The sequence below is a fragment of the Halichoerus grypus genome, chromosome 1 (assembly GCF_964656455.1).
Source record: "Halichoerus grypus chromosome 1, mHalGry1.hap1.1, whole genome shotgun sequence".
In the NCBI taxonomy this organism is placed as follows: domain Eukaryota; kingdom Metazoa; phylum Chordata; class Mammalia; order Carnivora; family Phocidae; genus Halichoerus; species Halichoerus grypus.
The window spans coordinates 204,867,215-204,884,370 of record NC_135712.1 but is presented as its reverse complement, the minus strand read 5'-3'; the positions used below and the strand labels follow the sequence as shown (position 1 = coordinate 204,884,370).

The following is a 17,156-nucleotide window of genomic DNA, read 5'->3' as shown; positions in this document are numbered from 1 at the left end:
CTTCCCTTCCCCTATAAAGCGTATAATAATTAGTGACTATATTTGTTCCTGGAACCCCCACCAGACTATGAGTTTCCTGGGACTGGGCCCAAGGTGGGTTCTACCACCGGTATGTCACCTCACTTGGCCCACGGAGGCCGGGCGAGGGTTTCCAGCTGCCCTGGCCTCCTCGCCCGGCCTGGCACCTGGAGAGTGCCCGGCGTCAGTCGGCCCCGCCCCTCCGGGCCTTACTTCCGGATGCTTGAGGCAGGAGCGGGAAATAAGGTCACATCGGGCGTACTGCGCCTGCGCGCACTCCGCCTCGCGCCTGCGCCTTTCTGGCAGCCCCCCCCCTCCCCGACCGGACATAACGGTCGCGCGCGGCGCCCCGGACCGGAAGTGGAGGCGAACTGTCGCGGGACGCGCCCGGCCTTGCTCAACGCCCGGCAGTCTCCGCCGTCGCCGCCGTCCTCGGCAGGTGCCGAGGCTTCCCGCAGCCGTCATGTCCGCCAGCGCCGTCTACGTGCTGGACCTAAAGGGCAAGGTACATATGGGTCCCCACCCTCCCCGTTGCCAGGCAGCCGGTGGGGCCTCGCCCCCTGGGGGGGACCCACCCTGTTGCTAAGTAACCCGCCAATGGGACCCACCCTAGTCTTAGGCAGGGAGGCTGGTCGGCCTCACCTGAGGGCCCCACCCTGTTGCTAGGTAACCTGGCGGGGGCTTCGATCCGGGAGCCCCGCCCTGTTGCTGGGCAACACAGCTGCACGGCTCCCCTCCCACTGTGGGTCGGGTGCTCAAGCCTCCGTGGGGGCATCGGGGAACCCGAGGCAGCGGGGAGCGCGGGCCGCAGCCGGTTTCCGAAGCCAGGACTGGCGCTCAGGGGCTGTGCGACCCTTGGCCAGAGGTGGTGAGGCGTGTCCGGGACAGTGTGCCCTCGGGCCAGTCCCGCCCTCTTTATCCGGCGATTTCTCTTTGCCAGTCCCCGCATGAATTCCAGGATTAAGTGAAGCGGGTGGTGGGAGGGCCATTTTACAGAGGGAGAAACTGAGGCACAGAGAGGCGCGCAACCTGCCCAAGGTCACACCAGCCACAGAATGGCAGGTCTAGGAGTCAGCTGATATTTGGGGAGCACCCGTGCGGGGTGCTTAGGCTTGGGCTGCCTTTGGTGAGCCAAATCGGAGTCCTTCTGGAGCTCAGTCTGGTGGGAGAAAGGGGCACTATCTCAGAAAGCACACATCAATGTCAGTTGCCATGATGAAGCAGTGAGAATGTAATAGGAGACTATGCCTGGGCTGGGGGTCAGGGAGGGCTTCCGGGAGGGAGTGACAAATCTGGCTGAGACCTGAAGGAAGAGTTGCACATGACTAGGACCCAGGTGCCATTCCCAAGGGACTTTGGGAAAACTTCTTAAAGGAGGGATTTCAAAGCCTTTCCAGGTGGGCTGCTGCCTTCCCCCAAGTCTGTCCTGGCTAGAAGGCAAGTGAGTATTGGCCTCTTGCATCTGGAAGAACAGGAACAGTACCAACAATGCTAAACAAGTCCCGCATGGATCACTGGAAGAGAGGTGGGCCTCGGGCCCAGGGTGGGCAGGCAGGAGTTAGCTCAGAAGCAGTGGGGAGTGAAGAGGTGAAGTGGCTATCCCTTCCTGCCCCCCTCCCAGAGTACCCCGCTCTAGCACTTTCCGAGAGTCCCTTGAGTGGGTCGCCTGCCCTGGATGCCACCCAAAGTCAACAGCTAGTGAGGCCCAGTGCTGGACTCCCTTCCCCAGCCCTCAGGCAAGGGAAGACACAGGGCACACCAGGGGCCAGGTGGGTGCAGTGTTCCCAGAGTCCTTGTAGCTGTGTTCTTCCTTCCACGCTGGCCACTGTGTCCCGAGTTCCCAAAGGCTGCCTTATCTCAGATCTCTCATTCCTTCAGCAAACATTTCATGAGCACCTAGCATGTACCAAGCCCAGTGCCTACTCTTATCGTGACTACGCAGTTAGGGCTGAGTTCAAAACCCATCTCTGCTGCTCAGCTGTGTGACCTGAGGCAGGTACCTTCTCTTCTCTGAACCTTGTTCCTCACTGCTCACGCAGGCTGGTTATGGTGTTATTGTGCAAACTCTCTGAGCAGATGTTTGAGACAGGCTAGCACCACCTATGGCCCACAGTCCTTGTTAATCCTGTCTAGGGCCTCGGGCTCTAGCAGGGGAGACACACGGAAGCTGATGGATCCGAATGGTCAGATCTAGGTAGCTTGCAAGGGCATGGACACAGCCCCAGGTAGTATAAATGCCAACCTCAATTTTGGTTGCAGAAGGAGAGGTAGTTACAGAAGGCTTCCTGGAGGAGGGAGGTGCCAGAGCTGGGACCAGGTGACAGTCAGGTGGACAAGGAGGCATCGCAGTTGGCCTGAGGGGTCAGGGGCAGCCTGCTGGGGCTGGTGGGCCAGAAGACCCGGGTAACACTGGAGCCTGGAGGATGGCACCAGCAGGGCCATGGATGGTTGAGGATGTCCAGATGGGAATGAGGAACAGAGGGGACCAGTCTGATCCCGAGAAGGAGGAGCCACCAGAGGAAATTGTAGCCTGGGAGGAGCATGACCAGACCTGCCTTTCGGGAAGCTCCCAGGGCAGTCATGGACTTGCCTCCCATCCTCAGCAACGATCATGCTATTTATTACTCCATTCCCCATGGACCTCAGGTTTTAAAAGACCTTTTGTGCAGACTATATTTAATAAAAAGTAAGGTAATGGCACATTAAAAAATTCATGACCACACGTCTGTCTGCCAGCCAGAACCTCTGATCACCAAAGAAACCAGCCACATTTAGCTGCTAGAAAGCCCTCATGGACACTTCTTTGCCCTTATCTTTCTTGTTTCTCTGCAGCTTCTAACACCACTACCATACTCCTCAGTGTGCTCCCATTGGCCTCCAAGTTGCTACTCCCTCTTGTTTTGCCCATTTCTGTCACCGTCTCCTGGCCACGTCCCTTGGATGTTGACTCCTCCTGCTCAGGCCTAGGAGTCCCACCCTCACTGTCCCTCTCCTTGGGCAGCCTTTGACTCACGTCCATGTGCCAGTGACTCAAGTTTGTACCGCAGTCCAGAGTACTTATCTGGAGATCCACTGTTCTCTGGGATACCTCGGAGGTCCCACAGCCACCACAAACCTGGCATTTTCCAAAAGGAACTTGCTGCCACCCCAGACCTACTCTTTCCCCATCTCAGTGAGTGACACCACCGTCCATGGGACTGCCCTCATTGGAGACCTGGGCATTATCCCCGCCTCCTTTCTCTCCTCATGCCCATGTTCACTCCACAGACATTCACTGAGCACCCACTGGCGTCAGGCTCTGTTGTGGGTGCTGGGACACAGTTGTGAACAAGATGGAAGTGGTCACCGTTCTCAGGGAGTCTTAGACTCTGGCAAAAGGGACAGACCATAAAAGAGGATAGAAATTACAGTGCAGCAGTGTTGTAGGCAGTGAAGGAAAAGTGGAGTTGGGGTAAGGAGGGACAAAATATGATCTCTTTGGCAGGGCAAGCAAGGAAGACTTAGAGGAGGTGCCATCTGAGGTGAGGCTTGAGAAACTAGAAGAGGCCAGGGCATTCTGGGCAGAGGGAACTGCAAGTGCAAAGGCCTTGAAGCAGGAATAGATGTGGATGGTTCAGAGAGCGGCTAGGGGACCAGGAAGGCTGGAATAGAGTGCCCTGGGGGTGAGGGTGAGGGCCAGATGGACAGAGAGGCGTTGGCGGGGCCATGAAGAATCAGTTTGCCGTGAGGTTCAACTTGCAGTTTGTTTTCAGCATGAGGGGAGACTGGGGTAGACAGCAGTTTCAGCAGGGAGAATCCCAGTCTGAGTTCTGCTTAAGAAGACCCCTCTCGCTTTTTTGTGGGGAAGGAATTGTGGGGGTCAAGAGCAACCATAAGGGTAGGGGTTTGTCACCTCAACATTGCCTGCCTCCCTTCAATCTGTCCTGTCTCCTGCCTTTGTCCTCTCATCTGGGACCTGCAGCCCAAGCTCTGAGGTTGTCCTCACTCCACCTAACCAGCGCTCCCAGGTCACACCGTGGGCTGCACCCCTGACTCTACCCTGTGGCTCCAGCCACCCTACTCCCTCTGCCTCTATCCCCCCTGTCCCCTCAGGCCTCAGTTTGAAGGTCACACCCTCGGGAGGCTCTCAGTTCCTCCTAAGCAAGTGTCCCAATGCAGGGACTCTGTTTTGGTCACCTCTGTGTCCCCAGCCCCAGCATGGTGTGCAGTAGAGGACACCCAGTGCCAGCTTGTTGGATGAGCTGACCTCTTTGCAGCCCTGGTAATGGAAGTGAGCAAGGGAAGTTGCTCTCTGCTCTTTCCTGTGAGCATTCTGGGGGCTTGGGGCTCCCTGCCAGCTGCAGCCCCCAGAGTTGTATACCTGGGGAAGAAGATGGGCCTTGGGAAGCCCAGGAAAGCAATTTAGGGAGCAGAAGGGGCCTTGCAGGGGGTGAGAACTGGTTAGAATCTGGACTCGCCTTTGCTGGCTGTGTGACCTCGGGCAGGTGGTGCCAGCTTTCTGGACATCACTGTGCATCTCTCTCAGAGTAACAGTCCCGCCTCGTGGCAGGGCCGGTGTGTATTCCCGGCAAGGAGTATATGTCGGGGTGCACGGGAGTCCCTTAGCCCAGGCCTGGCCCATGTGCCCGTCAGCTCACCCACTGGGTGCTGGGTCCCTAAGGCCTTCTGGACCTCAGCAGGAAGAGGGCATAGACCAGGAAAGGGAAACTAGGAAAGAGGTTCTCGTTTTGACGCTTTCTTTCCGATTCTCTGTCTGTCCTGGCTTGAAACCACAAAGACAGTGTATTTTGTGGGACTGCAGGTTCTGAGGCCGGCGCCGCGCCGCGCGGTCAGCTCTGCAGGGCCCGGCTCAGCTCGGGGCTGAGTCCTGCAGCAGCTGTCCCCCCGGGCTCGTGGGAGCGGCTCTAGGCCGTGTCTCCAGATAGAGCCTCTCGCAGCCTGGCAGACCCTCGGCTGCCTCCTTGTCCCTTCAGGGAGGGGTCGCTTACGTGGACCAAACTGCATTTCTTTGATGAGTTCAGTCACTGTGTAAACACAGGAAGCCGTCCGCACACACTCCATCACCCTCTGAGGCTTCCTTACACCCCTTGTGTCCAGCCCGTCCCCAGGCCGCCACTGACGTGCTTTCTGTCACCACTTCCGAGGGCTTTATGTAAGTGGAATCCCGTGGGACGGGATATGCTGTCCGTTGTCTGGTTGCTCACCTGGCCCAGTGGTCCTGGGAGGCCCCTGTGCTGCCGCCCGAGTCAGTAGTCACTCCTCGTGGCTGAGGAGCCTTCTGGGCTATGGATGGACGCAGTTCTTATTTCCGTTCACCTGTTGGAGGACATTGGCTCTCTCTCCAGCCCGATCTATGTACAATAAAGCTGCAGTGGATATGGGTCTTGACGTGGATGTACAGTTTCGTTTCTCTTGGGTAAATACTTTACCTAAGAGAGGAATGGCTGGGTCTTAAGCTAGGTTTACCTGTGTGAGAGCCTGCCAGACTTTACCAAAGTGCTTGTCCCGTGTTAAGTCTCCGGGTACCAGTGTCCCCTGAATGGGTACCCTGACAGCGAAAAGTGGGGTACGTTAGCATAGGAAAGGCTCTGGGAAGGTCTGCAGCGAGAGCCTACAGGAAGTTGTTTTAACCTGGCATCTCCCAGTTGACTCAGTCCTGGACCGTTGCCCCATATTCCCCTCCCCTGCAGAGCACCTGGTTGGCCCCTGTGGAGTTCACTTTGGGAAATGCTCTCCTTGAGGAATTCCCTGGGGGACAGAGATCAGCATGGCCTGGAGTCTCTGATGGACAGGGGTGTGACTAGGGTCCCTGTTGTGACGGAGGTTGGCGTTCTCACCTCCCCACCCCAGCACCTGGCTTGTGGGGCTCACAGTGAAAGCAGTGTCCCCCCCCCCCACTCCCGGCCCAGGTGCTCATCTGCCGGAATTACCGCGGCGACGTGGACATGTCAGAGGTGGAGCACTTCATGCCTATCCTGATGGAGAAGGAGGAGGAAGGGATGCTGTCGCCCATCCTGGCCCACGGGGGAGTCCGCTTCATGTGGATCAAGCACAACAATCTGTATCGTATCCCTTTGCGGGGGAGCTCCCAGGGGCCTCCTGTGTGCGCGCGCACACATGGGCAACCGAGAGCTTCCAGTACCCGGCCTCGCCTGGCTCCGGGCTGGCTCAGGCACCCCCTCCCGGAGCTCCCTGCGGCCTGAGGGGATGAGCGGGGAACACACAGGAGCAAATGTGATGGCTGCTAGGAGAGGAGAGGGTACGGCAGGGACCTCATCTAGTCTGGGGATCCAGGAAGGCTTCCCTGAGGAGGTGACATCTGGAGGAGACCTCAGGAAGACCAGGTGTCCACTCTCCAGAGCAGTAGGCAGACACGAGGAACGATAGGCCCGGACAGGAGCTCTGCAGAGGGAAAGCGAGGCTCATTCTGGAAGCCGCAGTGGGGGTGGCTAGAGCATGGGAGAGGGGGCGTGTGGTGGGAGTGAGGCCCAAGTGGTCAGTAGCACTGAGGGGTCTCCTAGGATATCACCTTTGATGGGAAGCCCTTGGAGGGTTTTAGGCAGAGGGGTGACACAAAGCCAGATGTGCGTTTGCGGAAGGTTTCAGGCTGCAGCGCAGAGGCCAGACTGCAGGGCACAGGAGCGGGTACGGAGAGGGGGCGACAAGGCAGGGCTCAGAGTGTGCGTGTTCACGCGCCCATCGCTAGTGCCTCGTGCGCACATTACAGCGAGGGTGCCGGCCTGTGACCCTCGTCTGGCCCCCCAAGGTCCAGCTCCTGCAGCCTCTCTTTCCCCTTCCCCTCGCTCTCTGGAGGGCCTGGGGGGCAGCTCTACAGAGTCCCCCAGGCGGCCTGTAAGCCAGGAGTTGGCCGTCTGTGAAGCCGCCCTGGGTCTGGGCGGTAGCTGCCCGGGTGTGGAGGCGGTGGTGTGAGCTCAGCACGAGCCGTCTGGCCAGTTTCCAGCCGGGCCCCGGTCTCACACGTGGGCAGCCAGGGAGGACACGGCAGTGGCTCACCTCTCTGGGTCCTGCTGCCCATTACCCCCTTCCTGCTCCCTAGTTCCACTGTCGGGTGACAGTTTCCAGCAGGGCCCGGCCTTGAGGGCCTACTGTCCCTCCTTAGAAAGCACCTAAAGGGCATGTGGTCCCAGGCTGGAGGAGGGAGGCCAGCACTCCTTTGACTGGCCCAGCATCCGTTTCCTGGGTCCCCGCTCTAGGCAGGAAATGAGGTGGACGTGGGCCCTGCTGTCCCTTTCCCCTGGAGCTCCCAGCTCAGCCCCAGGGGCCAGGTGGCACAGGCGTGTCATGAATGGGCACGTCCAGGGCACAGCACATGGACCTGCAGTGGAGGACCCATCCTCCCCAGGTAGCTCGAGGCTCTTTAGGGAAAGGAACAGGAAGTGCCCAGCACATGCTGACCCTTCCCCATGTGGGAGGGAGAGTCTGTACCACACACTACACACATCACCTCGATGAATCCACTGTCATGCCCCCATCAAACAAGTAAGAAAATGGAGATTCTATTAAAAAGGTTTGCTTTAGGAGCCAGGGCTTGCAGGAAGGGCTCGAGCCAGCATTGGCCCCGGCTGCTTCCGCTGGAGCCTGGCTGGGCAGCCCTGCACCTCAGCGGGATCACATAAGCCATTGGCTTTTGGGGAAGGACCAACCGTGGTCCTGCTTTCTGCTCCCGGAAAGAGCCACGCTGCCTCCCCACCCTGGGTTGTTCACCCCACCCAAGGTGTACCCTTACCACCACGCTGGGCTTTGGCTGTCAGCTCAGATTATCACCTCCTCAGGGCAGCCTCTCACCCCCAAGCCAGTGGCTGGGGTGGGTTCTCTGTGTCCCCTGCTGCCTCTCTGTCATGAAGGACTCCCTTGGGGCTGGGGCCACTTCTGGTGACTGCAATGTCTCAGGCCTGGCTCAGACCATAAGCTCAGTAACCCCCTGAAGGCCAAGTGAATGGCTGGGGGTTGGGTTGAGGGAGGTTCTGAGCCCAGAGTGGCCGTGGGGGTCCTCCCAAGACCTGCACTGAATCGGGGTCTGCGAGGCAGCAGCCCAAGCCTCTGAACACTCCTTAACTGGGGCCACCATGCAGTGGTTGCCACGTCCAAGAAGAACGCCTGTGTGTCGCTGGTGTTCTCCTTCCTTTATAAGGTGGTACAGGTGAGTTGAGTCACAATCCCCTTCTCTGCTGTGTGCCTCCGCCCACACCAGCCACCTGAGGGCTGCAGCCTCCCAGGGAGTTTTGGGGCTAGAACCCCAGGAAATGGGAAGGGGAGCTCCAGCTGCCCCATTTGTGGGATTTTATGGCCTTTGACGGTGTCCCTTTGACATGGTGAGGAGGGGAAAGTGAACAAGAGGTGGAGCTCAGGGCGGGTCAGTGCGCCCTGACTCCAGGAGGGACAGCTGTGCCCCACAATTGGCTGTGGAAGGGTGGCCGGGGGCCAGCTGAGAGTCAGAGCTTAGGGAGGTAGGCTAGCCAGGAGGAGGGCAGAACCAAATTCTGCTCAGAGATGGGGAGGCAGCGAGAGCAGCACATGCAAAGGCCCTGGGGCAGGAGTGCGTGTGGTATGGTACGGTCAGGAACCATCAGACTGGCCAGTGTGCTCGGGACAGTGTGGGGCTGAGGTCAGCAAGGTGGGCGGGGCTGGACTGTGGGGTCGGGGACGCACAGGGCCTAGTGAGGAATTCGGATTTCATTCCAAGCCTGATGAGAGATGGTGGGGAACTTTAAGCGGGAGACTGACGAGACCCAATTGGAGTTGAGATTGTTGAGCTGGCTGCTAAGTGGAGGAGGAACTTGAAGGCGGCAGGGAGGCCAGTGAGGAGGTTGTTGTGGGCTTCCAGAGGAGAAATGGAGGGGCCTGGCTGGAGCAGGGGCCATGGGGTTGAAGAAAGTGGAGAATCGGACCCAGGAGGCCTGGCGTGGGCGCAGGAGAGCTATCGTCCTCAGGTGCTGCCACTTGCAGCTAGCTCAGGAGCCACTGTGCTGGACAATGGGAAATAGGTCAGTCTGGGCAGTGGGCAGGAGAGCATGTGTCCCCCTGGGGAGCCTGAGTCTGGGCTGAGGAGTAGGCCTTTGTGCCAGAGCAGAGGCACCGTCACAGGAGTGATTTCTGAATAGAGGCCCAGTGGCTGGTGCCAGAGTGCAGGAGGACATCCACGGACCAGAGATGGGGAAAGGGGGAAGGAGGAAGTTTCTCCTCCCTGCAGCGTTTGGCATTTCCTTTTTGCCTCGGTGGCTTTCCTTCAGGGTTAGTGCTAATGAAACTTTTCTCCCCTCCCTTCTTTGATCCTCTTAATTTTCTATTGAACTGGGGGGGATGTGTCCACAGCTCAGAGGAGTTGGAAGAGTCCGGAAGAACTGCTTGTTCTGACCCCAGTGGCTCTTGCCCCTCACCTGAGTCTCTTGTGACTCAGAGGCAAAGGGTGACAGTTAACAGTGGGGATTAAAGAGAAGCTCCGATGAGGCCCTAGACCTGGGCGGGTGGGGGAGGAACCGTCAGGGAGGAGAGGAGAGGGAACCCACGGGGGTGGAGATGCAGGGCTTCTGCCCAGGCCCCCTCCACCCCCCCCCCCCTCCCAGGACGCCTGCCCCACCCGCAGCCTGCTTCCTGCCGCTCAGGCAGCCAGGGTTGTCCTCCCGCCCACGGTCTCCCAGCCCAAGGCCTGGCGTGTGGCATGTCGCCACGGCTCGCACATGGGCAGCTGCAGCTTGTGGGCATAAAGGGCAGGCGGCTTTGTGCGGGTGCCCCCCTTCCTTGGCCCCATCTCACCCCATCTGCCGCCCCCATGACCCCCCACCACAGGTGTTTTCAGAGTACTTCAAGGAGCTGGAGGAGGAGAGCATCCGCGACAACTTTGTCATCATCTACGAGCTGCTGGACGAGCTCATGGACTTTGGCTACCCCCAGACCACCGACAGCAAGATCCTGCAGGAGTGAGTGGGCAGGGCGGGGACCCAGGCCTGGCAACATCGCAGCGTTGATGTGGTCAGGTGTGGAGACAGGAGGAAGCGAATGTGCCTTCACGTTGGGGGCCGCCACCCTGTCTCCAGCTGTCCCCGGGCGGTTGTAGAGTCTTGGCCGTTCAGCATCCCCACGAGCACGAGCAGGTCCCTGGTGCCAGGTGGTGCGCTAAGTGCCTTGTCGTTAGGGAGTCACCTGCCTTTGTTTTCACTGTCATACATGACAGACGCATTCTTGTCGGCGGTCCTGCCCTGCCCTCCGCACCGGGGCGGGTGGATCAAGTCCCTCCTGTGCACCAGGCCCTGTTGCGAGTGCTTCACCTTCACTCCTTTCAGAGTGAGGGGCGCGGCTCCCCATTTTGCATGGCACAGAGGGGCACTCAGAGAAGCCACGTCACTGGCCCGCATCTCGTGCCTGTTGCTCCCCAGGTGGGATCGGGGTCACCAGCTTCCCCCCCCCCCCCCCCCGCCCAGGCGTCAGTGTCCTCTGCCCGCCCAGCGGGAGAGCAGTTCGTGCCCACTCCGGTTTTCCTCGCCAGTGCTGTCCCCTTGCCCCCCCTCCGCCCCCCGCAAAATGAACGCTCTGCGCTCATTGTAACTTGAATTTGTTGGGGCTTTTTGTATATCGTAAGATATTCTTGTGTTAAACAGCCCAGGTGAAACCAGAGCCTGCCTTTTCTAGAACCTGCTACAGGGAGGGGCTGTTTCAAAATGTTTGTGCCCCAGGTCCTTACTCTGGGTGTGGTCCCACAGGTACATCACTCAGGAAGGCCACAAGCTGGAAACGGGGGCCCCGAGGCCTCCGGCCACCGTCACCAATGCAGTGTCCTGGCGGTCCGAGGGCATCAGGTACCGGAAGAACGAGGTGTTCTTGGACGTCATCGAGTCCGTCAACCTCTTGGTAGGCTTCCTTTCGTTTCTTTTCTTCTTTTAGAGAAATTTTGTCTTCTCCATGATTGAAATAAAAGCAACTGGACTTTTACAACTAGCAAGGCCCTGAGAGGCGTTTACTTTCCGTGTGACAGCTGATCAGCAGGATTCAGTTCAGGCCACTCACTGCAGCTGGGGAGGCTGTTTCCACTAGCTTTTGTTCCTACTTAGAATCAGTGCAGGCACATCGCAGTTGTTGCTGTTTAAAGCAGGGTGGAAAGTCAGAAAGCAAAGGCCTCTATATTCAGAGAGACCACCTCACTTAAGATTCATTATCATCCTTTCGGGTCCCATTCTGTACATTTACAAACACGCACTGTCTTTCTGTAAAGCCGAGAGCATAAGATGTGGTTCTCCCACAACTTACTTCGTTATTGTTGTTTGACTGTTTTGTGCACATTTGTTTTTTCCTTTGATGTAATTTTTAAAATTATCACTAAATAAAATTGACTTTCTTTTCCGTTAATTCTAGCACATGTACAGATTTTTGTAGCCCACTGCTATATAATCAGGATGCACATCCCCTCTAAAACCTCCCTCCTGCCCACTCCTTGGTAGTCCCACCCTTCCACCTCTGCCCTGCCCAGCGGCCACCGCTCAGGTCCCCATCACTATCCGGTAGCCCCCCACACTCCACGGTTTCTCTTCCCCAGTCAACCGTGGTCCGGAATCAGATGGTCCTCCTCCTGACTATTGTCAGGTCAGCAGCGGCCTCACGCTACATCACAAGGCCCATGTCATTCACCTCGCTTCGTGTCGTCATGAGGGCATTTTGTCCTCTCTCATCATTACAAGAAGAAGGGTGGGTCTAGTACAATCAGATGTTTTGAGAGAGAGAGAGAGAAACCACATTCACATATCTTATAGTATATTGTTCTAATTGTCCCATTTTATTATTAGTTCATTGTTCATCTCTCACTGTGCCTCATTTATAAATTAAACTTTATTAGAGATATATGTGTATAGGAAAAAAACATAGTATATAGAAGATTCGGTACTGTGTGTGGTTTCAGGAGTCCACGGGGTCTTGGAACGTATCTCCTGCAGATAAGGGACGGCGTGGGGGGACTTCTCTAGTGTTGTATTTTTGAGATTGTCCTATGAATGGAATCATACAGTATGTGACCTTTTGAGCCTGGCTTTTTCTACTTAGCATAATGCCCTTGAGATTCATCCAAGTTACTGTTGTTTATCGAAAGTTTGTTTCTCCTTATATTTACTTATATTTATTTTATATAGTGAACCACACCTTGTTTATCCATTCACTGATTGAAGGACTGTTGGGTTGTTTCTAATGTTGGGCGGTTGTGAATAGAGTTGCTGTAAACGTTTCACGTACAGGTTTGTGTGTAGACAGAAGTTTTCATTTCTCTAGGGCAAATACCCAGGAGTGGGATTGCTGGGTCATATGGTAAGTGTATGTTTAACTTTATAAGAAACTGCCAAACCATTTTCCAGAGTGGCTGCACCATCTTTTCCTTTTCACCAGCGGTGGATGAGAGTTCTGGTTGCTCCACATCCTTGATCAGTGTTTTGATTTTCGCCATCCTAATCGGTGTGTTGTGTTAGCTCATCACGGCTTTAATTTGTAAGTTCCCTAATGACTAATGATAACCACCTCTTCATGTGCTTCTTTGTCGTCCATATACCATCTTTGGAGAAGTGTCTTTTCGTGTCTTTTGAGTGTTTTTAAACTGGGTTTTTTTTTTATGATTCTTGGATTTTGCAAGTTCTTTATATATCCTGGATACAAGTCTCTCATCAGATATGTGATTTGCAGATGTTTTCTCCCAGTCCATCACTTGTCTTTTCATTCTTTTGGTGCAGTGTCTTTCACAGGACAAAAGTTTTTTGGGTTTTTTTAAAAGATTTTATTGATTTATTTGACAGAGAGAGACACAGCGAGAGAGGGAACACAAGTAGGGGGAGTGGGAGAGGGAGAAGCAGGCTTCCCGTGGAGCAGGCAGCTTGATGCGGGGCTCGATCCCAAGACCCTGGGATCATGACCTAAGCCGAAGGCAGACGCTTAATGACTGAGCCACCCAGGCCCCCAGGACAAAAGTTTTTAATTTTGAGGAAGTCCAGTTATCGATTTTTTCATCTGTGTGCTTTTGGTGCCATGTCTGAGAACTCATTGCCAAACCCAAGGTCATATAGGTTTCCTCCTAAATTTCTTCAAAAAGTTTTATAATTTTATTTAGATCCATGATCAATTTTGAGTTAAGTTTTATATAAGGTAGGAGGTTTATGTGCAGTTTTTTTGCATCTAGAACAGTGTTCCAATATCATTTTTTGAAAAAACTATCCCTTTCTCCATTGAATTGCTTTTGTATTTTTGTCAAAAAGCAATTGGCCATATTCACGCGAGTCTGTTTCTGGACTCTCTTCTGTTCCATTGATCTGTATATCTGTTCATTAGCCCATACCTCACTGTCTTGATAACTGTAACTTTATTAAGTCTGAAAATCAGATTATATGATCCTGCCAACATTCTTCCTTTTTCAAAATTGTTTTAGCTATTTAGTTCCTTTGTACAAAATTTTAGAATCAGCTTATCTATATCTACAAAAAGATCCTGCTGGAATTTTGATTGGTATTGTATTAAATAACTCTATTAATCAGTATGGGAGAAAATTGATATCTTTCGTATATTAAGTCTCAGAATCCACAAATGCTGGATTAGTTAGGTCATCTTTGATTTCTTTCATCAACATTGGTAGTTTTTACCACGTATACTTTTTTTAGAGTTATAACTAAGTATTTCATTTTTTTGAAGGTGTCGTAAATTGTATATTTTTTATTCTATTTGGTAGAATTCACCTGTGAAACTATCTGAGCCTAGAGATATCTTTTTCAGAATTTTTTTTTTAAGAGAGAGGAGGGGCAGAAGGAAAGAGAAAATCTTCAGCAGGCTCCACACTGGGTGTGGAGCCTGACTCAGGGCTCGATCTCACCACCCTGACATCATGACCTGGGCCAAAATCAAGAATTGGATGCTTAACCAACTGAGCCACCCAGGCACCCCTTTTTCAGAATATTTTTAACTACAAATTTCAATTCTGTAATTGTTATAGGATTATTCAGATTTTCTCTTTCATCTTAGGTGAGTTTTGGTAGTGTGTTGTTTTTAAGAAGCTGGTCCATTTCATCGAAGTCATTGAGTTTATGTGCATAGTGTTGTTTATAGTATTCCCTTATTGTTTCTTTAATGTCTGCAGGGTCTATGCTGATGTCCCCTCTTTCATTCCAGATATTGGCCATTTATGTCATATTTCTTTTTTCTTTGTCAGTTTTGTGAGAGTTTCATCTATTTTATTGGTCTTTACCAAGAATTGGCTTTTGCTTTCATTGATTTTCTCTGTTGTTTTTCTGTTTTCAATTTCATTGATTTCTGCTGTTAGCACTAGTATTTTCTTCTCTGTGATTTGGGTTCATTTTGCTCTTCTTTTTCTAGTTTCTTAAGTTGGAAACTGAAGATACTGATTTGAAACCTCTTTTCTAATATAAATATCTAATGCTTTTAATGTCTAAGTAATGCTTTAGCTGTATCCTGTAATTGGTATGTTGAATTTTCATTTTTGTTCAGAAAAAGTTCAAATTTCCCTTGAGACTTCCTTTTTGACCCATGGATTATTTAACAAAAGTGTGTTGTTTAATTTTTAAATGTTCGCAGATATTTCTGTTACTGTCACTGATTTTTAATTTAATTGCATTATTATCTAAGAATATACTTTCTACATGTCAATTCTTTAAATTTGTTAAAGTTTATTTTAATGACCCAGAATATGATCTGTCTTGGTGAATTTTCCATATGCACTTGAAAAAAAATGTATATTTTGCTATTGTTGGGTTGAGTGTTCTGTAAATGCCAATTAAATCCTCTTGGTTGGTGATGTTCAATTCTTCTAGCTTTTTTTGCTAATTTTCCGGCTACTAGTTCTACCTATTATTGATGGAGTATTAAAAGCTCCAGCTGTTAATTGTGAATTAATGTCTTTGCTTAGCAAATTTTGACATTGTGCTGATAGGCGCAAGCACATTTAGGATTCTTATGTTTCCTTGGTGAACCGATCCTTTCTTTTGTCATTATATAATGTCTCTAATTATCCCTGGTAATTTTTTTGCTCTGAAGTCTGTTTTGCTATTAATATTGTCACTCTAGAGTTCTTTTGATCAGTGTGTACACATTATATGTCTTTCTATCCTTTTACTTCTTTTTCTAATCCTTTTATTTTATTTTTAAAGATTTTGTTTTTTAGTAATCTCTATCCCCAATGTGGGGGCTCAAACTCACAACCCTGAGATCAAAAGTACATTCTACTGACTGAGCCAGCCAGGCACCCTGTCCTTTTATTTTTAACTTACCCGTATCGTATATCTTGTAGACAACATATAACTGGGTCATTTTTAAAAGGGTTTTATTTAAACTCCAGTAAGGTAACATACAGTGTAATATTAGTTTCAGGTGTACAATATAGTGATTCGACACTTCCATACGTTACCCGGTGCTCAAACTGGGTCATTTTTAAAAATCTATTCTGGGAGTCTCTGTCTTTTAATTAATATGTTTAGAGCATTTATACTTACAGTAACTATTAATTTGTTAGATTAAAGTCTACTGTTGTTTTATTTGTTTTCTTTTTGTTCCCTCTTTTTTTCATTCCTTTGGGTTTTTTTTTTTTTTTCCCTATCCTTCTATGGTCTGTTTGAATATTTTTAGCATTCCATTTCATTTCTTCATTGTGGTCATTACTGTATCTCTTTGTATAGTTTTTTCTAGTTGTTGCTATAAAATGCATACTTACCTTTTCATCATCTACTTAGAATCAATATTTTATCACTTCAGTTGGAATCCAGAAACTTTCCTACCTCTTGATGCTAGAGTTGTTCCATGTATTCATCTCGATACATTGGAAACCACATCAGACAGTGTTAAGACTTTTTTAAAAGATTTTATTTATTTGAGAGAGCAAGAGAAGGTGAGTGAGAGCGTGAGGGAGAGCATGAGCAGGGGGGAGGGGCAGAGGAAGAGGGACAAGCAGACTCCCCACTGAGCAGGCAGCCTGGGATCATGACTTGAGCCAAAGGAAGACACTTAACCGACTGAGCCACCCAGGTGCCCCAGTGTTAAGATTTTGCTTTCAATTTTCAGACGTACTTGAAAGCAATCAAGAGGGGAAGAATAACAGTCTTCCACATAACCGAGACATTTGCCACTTCAGTTGCTTTCCCTTGATTTCCTGACTTTCCAGGTTTCCTTCTGGGAACATGTCCCTTCCACCTAAAAAGCTGCTTTTAGCAATTCTTTCAGAACAGATCAGCTTGGTTTTCCCTCATCTGAGAATGTCTTCATTTCACCTTCATTCTGAAGGGTATTTTGACTGGGTAACAGATTCTGGGTTGGCAGTTCTCCTTTGGCACCTTGAAAATGTCCTGCCATCCCTCAGGGCTCCATGCTTCATGATGAGAAATCCACAGTCACTCAAACTCGTATCCCCTGTAGGTAATGCCTTGTGTTTCTCAGGATGCCTTCCAGATTTTGTCTTTGTCTTTCATTTTTAGCAGATAGATTATGATGTGTCTGGGTATGGTTATCTTTGGATTTCTACCGTTTGGGATTTGTTCGGCTTCTTACATATGTAGGCTTATGGTCTTCTACCATGAAAATGGGACATTTTCAGCCAGTGTTTCCTCAAATAGGTTTGCATCATTTCACTCTTTCTCCTTTCTTTTTGGACTCCAGGGACATGAATGTTAGACCTTTTGTCAGTGACCCAAGGGCTTCTGAGGCTCTTTTTATTTTATCCCACCTTTTTTTTTCTTTTTGTTTAGATTGGATGATTCCTTTTGATCTGTCTTCAAGTTCACTGACCCTTTCCTGTTTTGTCCCCATTCTGCTATTGAGCCCATCCAGCAAGTTTTGTATTTCAGTCATTGTATTTATTAGTTCTAAAATTTCCATTTGACCCTTTTTCCTGTAGTCTGTTTCTCTGCTGAGACTTCCTATTTTAACATTTGTTGCCAGGGTGTTTGTGATTTTTACCTAGCTATTTAAAGTCTTTGTCAGATAATCCCAGCATTTGCGTCAGTGTTGGCACCTGTTAACTGTATTTTCCATGTGAGCTAAAGTTGTCGTGGTTCTTTGTATGCCAAGTAGTTTTAGATTCGATCCTGGACTTTTTGCTATTTGAGCTTATCCGGAGTATGCTCCACCCGCTGGTCGGTCTGGGACTGTGCAGTTTG

The 17,156-nt window shown here is 51.4% G+C and overlaps 1 protein-coding gene across 3 annotated transcripts in view; it reads left to right on the top strand.

The window, feature by feature from the left end:
* Window positions 1–352: 352 nt before the first annotated feature.
* AP1M1 (adaptor related protein complex 1 subunit mu 1) overlaps window positions 353–17,156 on the top strand; it is a 28,572-nt gene continuing 11,768 nt past the window's right edge. The window contains exons 1-6 of one of the 3 annotated variants that reach the window (XM_036095396.2): window positions 354–523; window positions 5,928–6,084; window positions 8,112–8,179; window positions 9,826–9,956; window positions 10,737–10,884; window positions 12,289–12,324. In XM_036095396.2, the coding sequence (XP_035951289.1) occupies window positions 482–523; window positions 5,928–6,084; window positions 8,112–8,179; window positions 9,826–9,956; window positions 10,737–10,884; window positions 12,289–12,324 (582 nt within the window). In that variant the 5' untranslated portion in view covers window positions 354–481. Of the gene's footprint in view, window positions 524–5,927; window positions 6,085–8,111; window positions 8,180–9,825; window positions 9,957–10,736; window positions 10,885–12,288; window positions 12,325–17,156 lie in introns of all 3 variants that reach the window. The other 2 variants (XM_036095397.2, XM_036095398.2) reach the window with 2 other exon arrangements.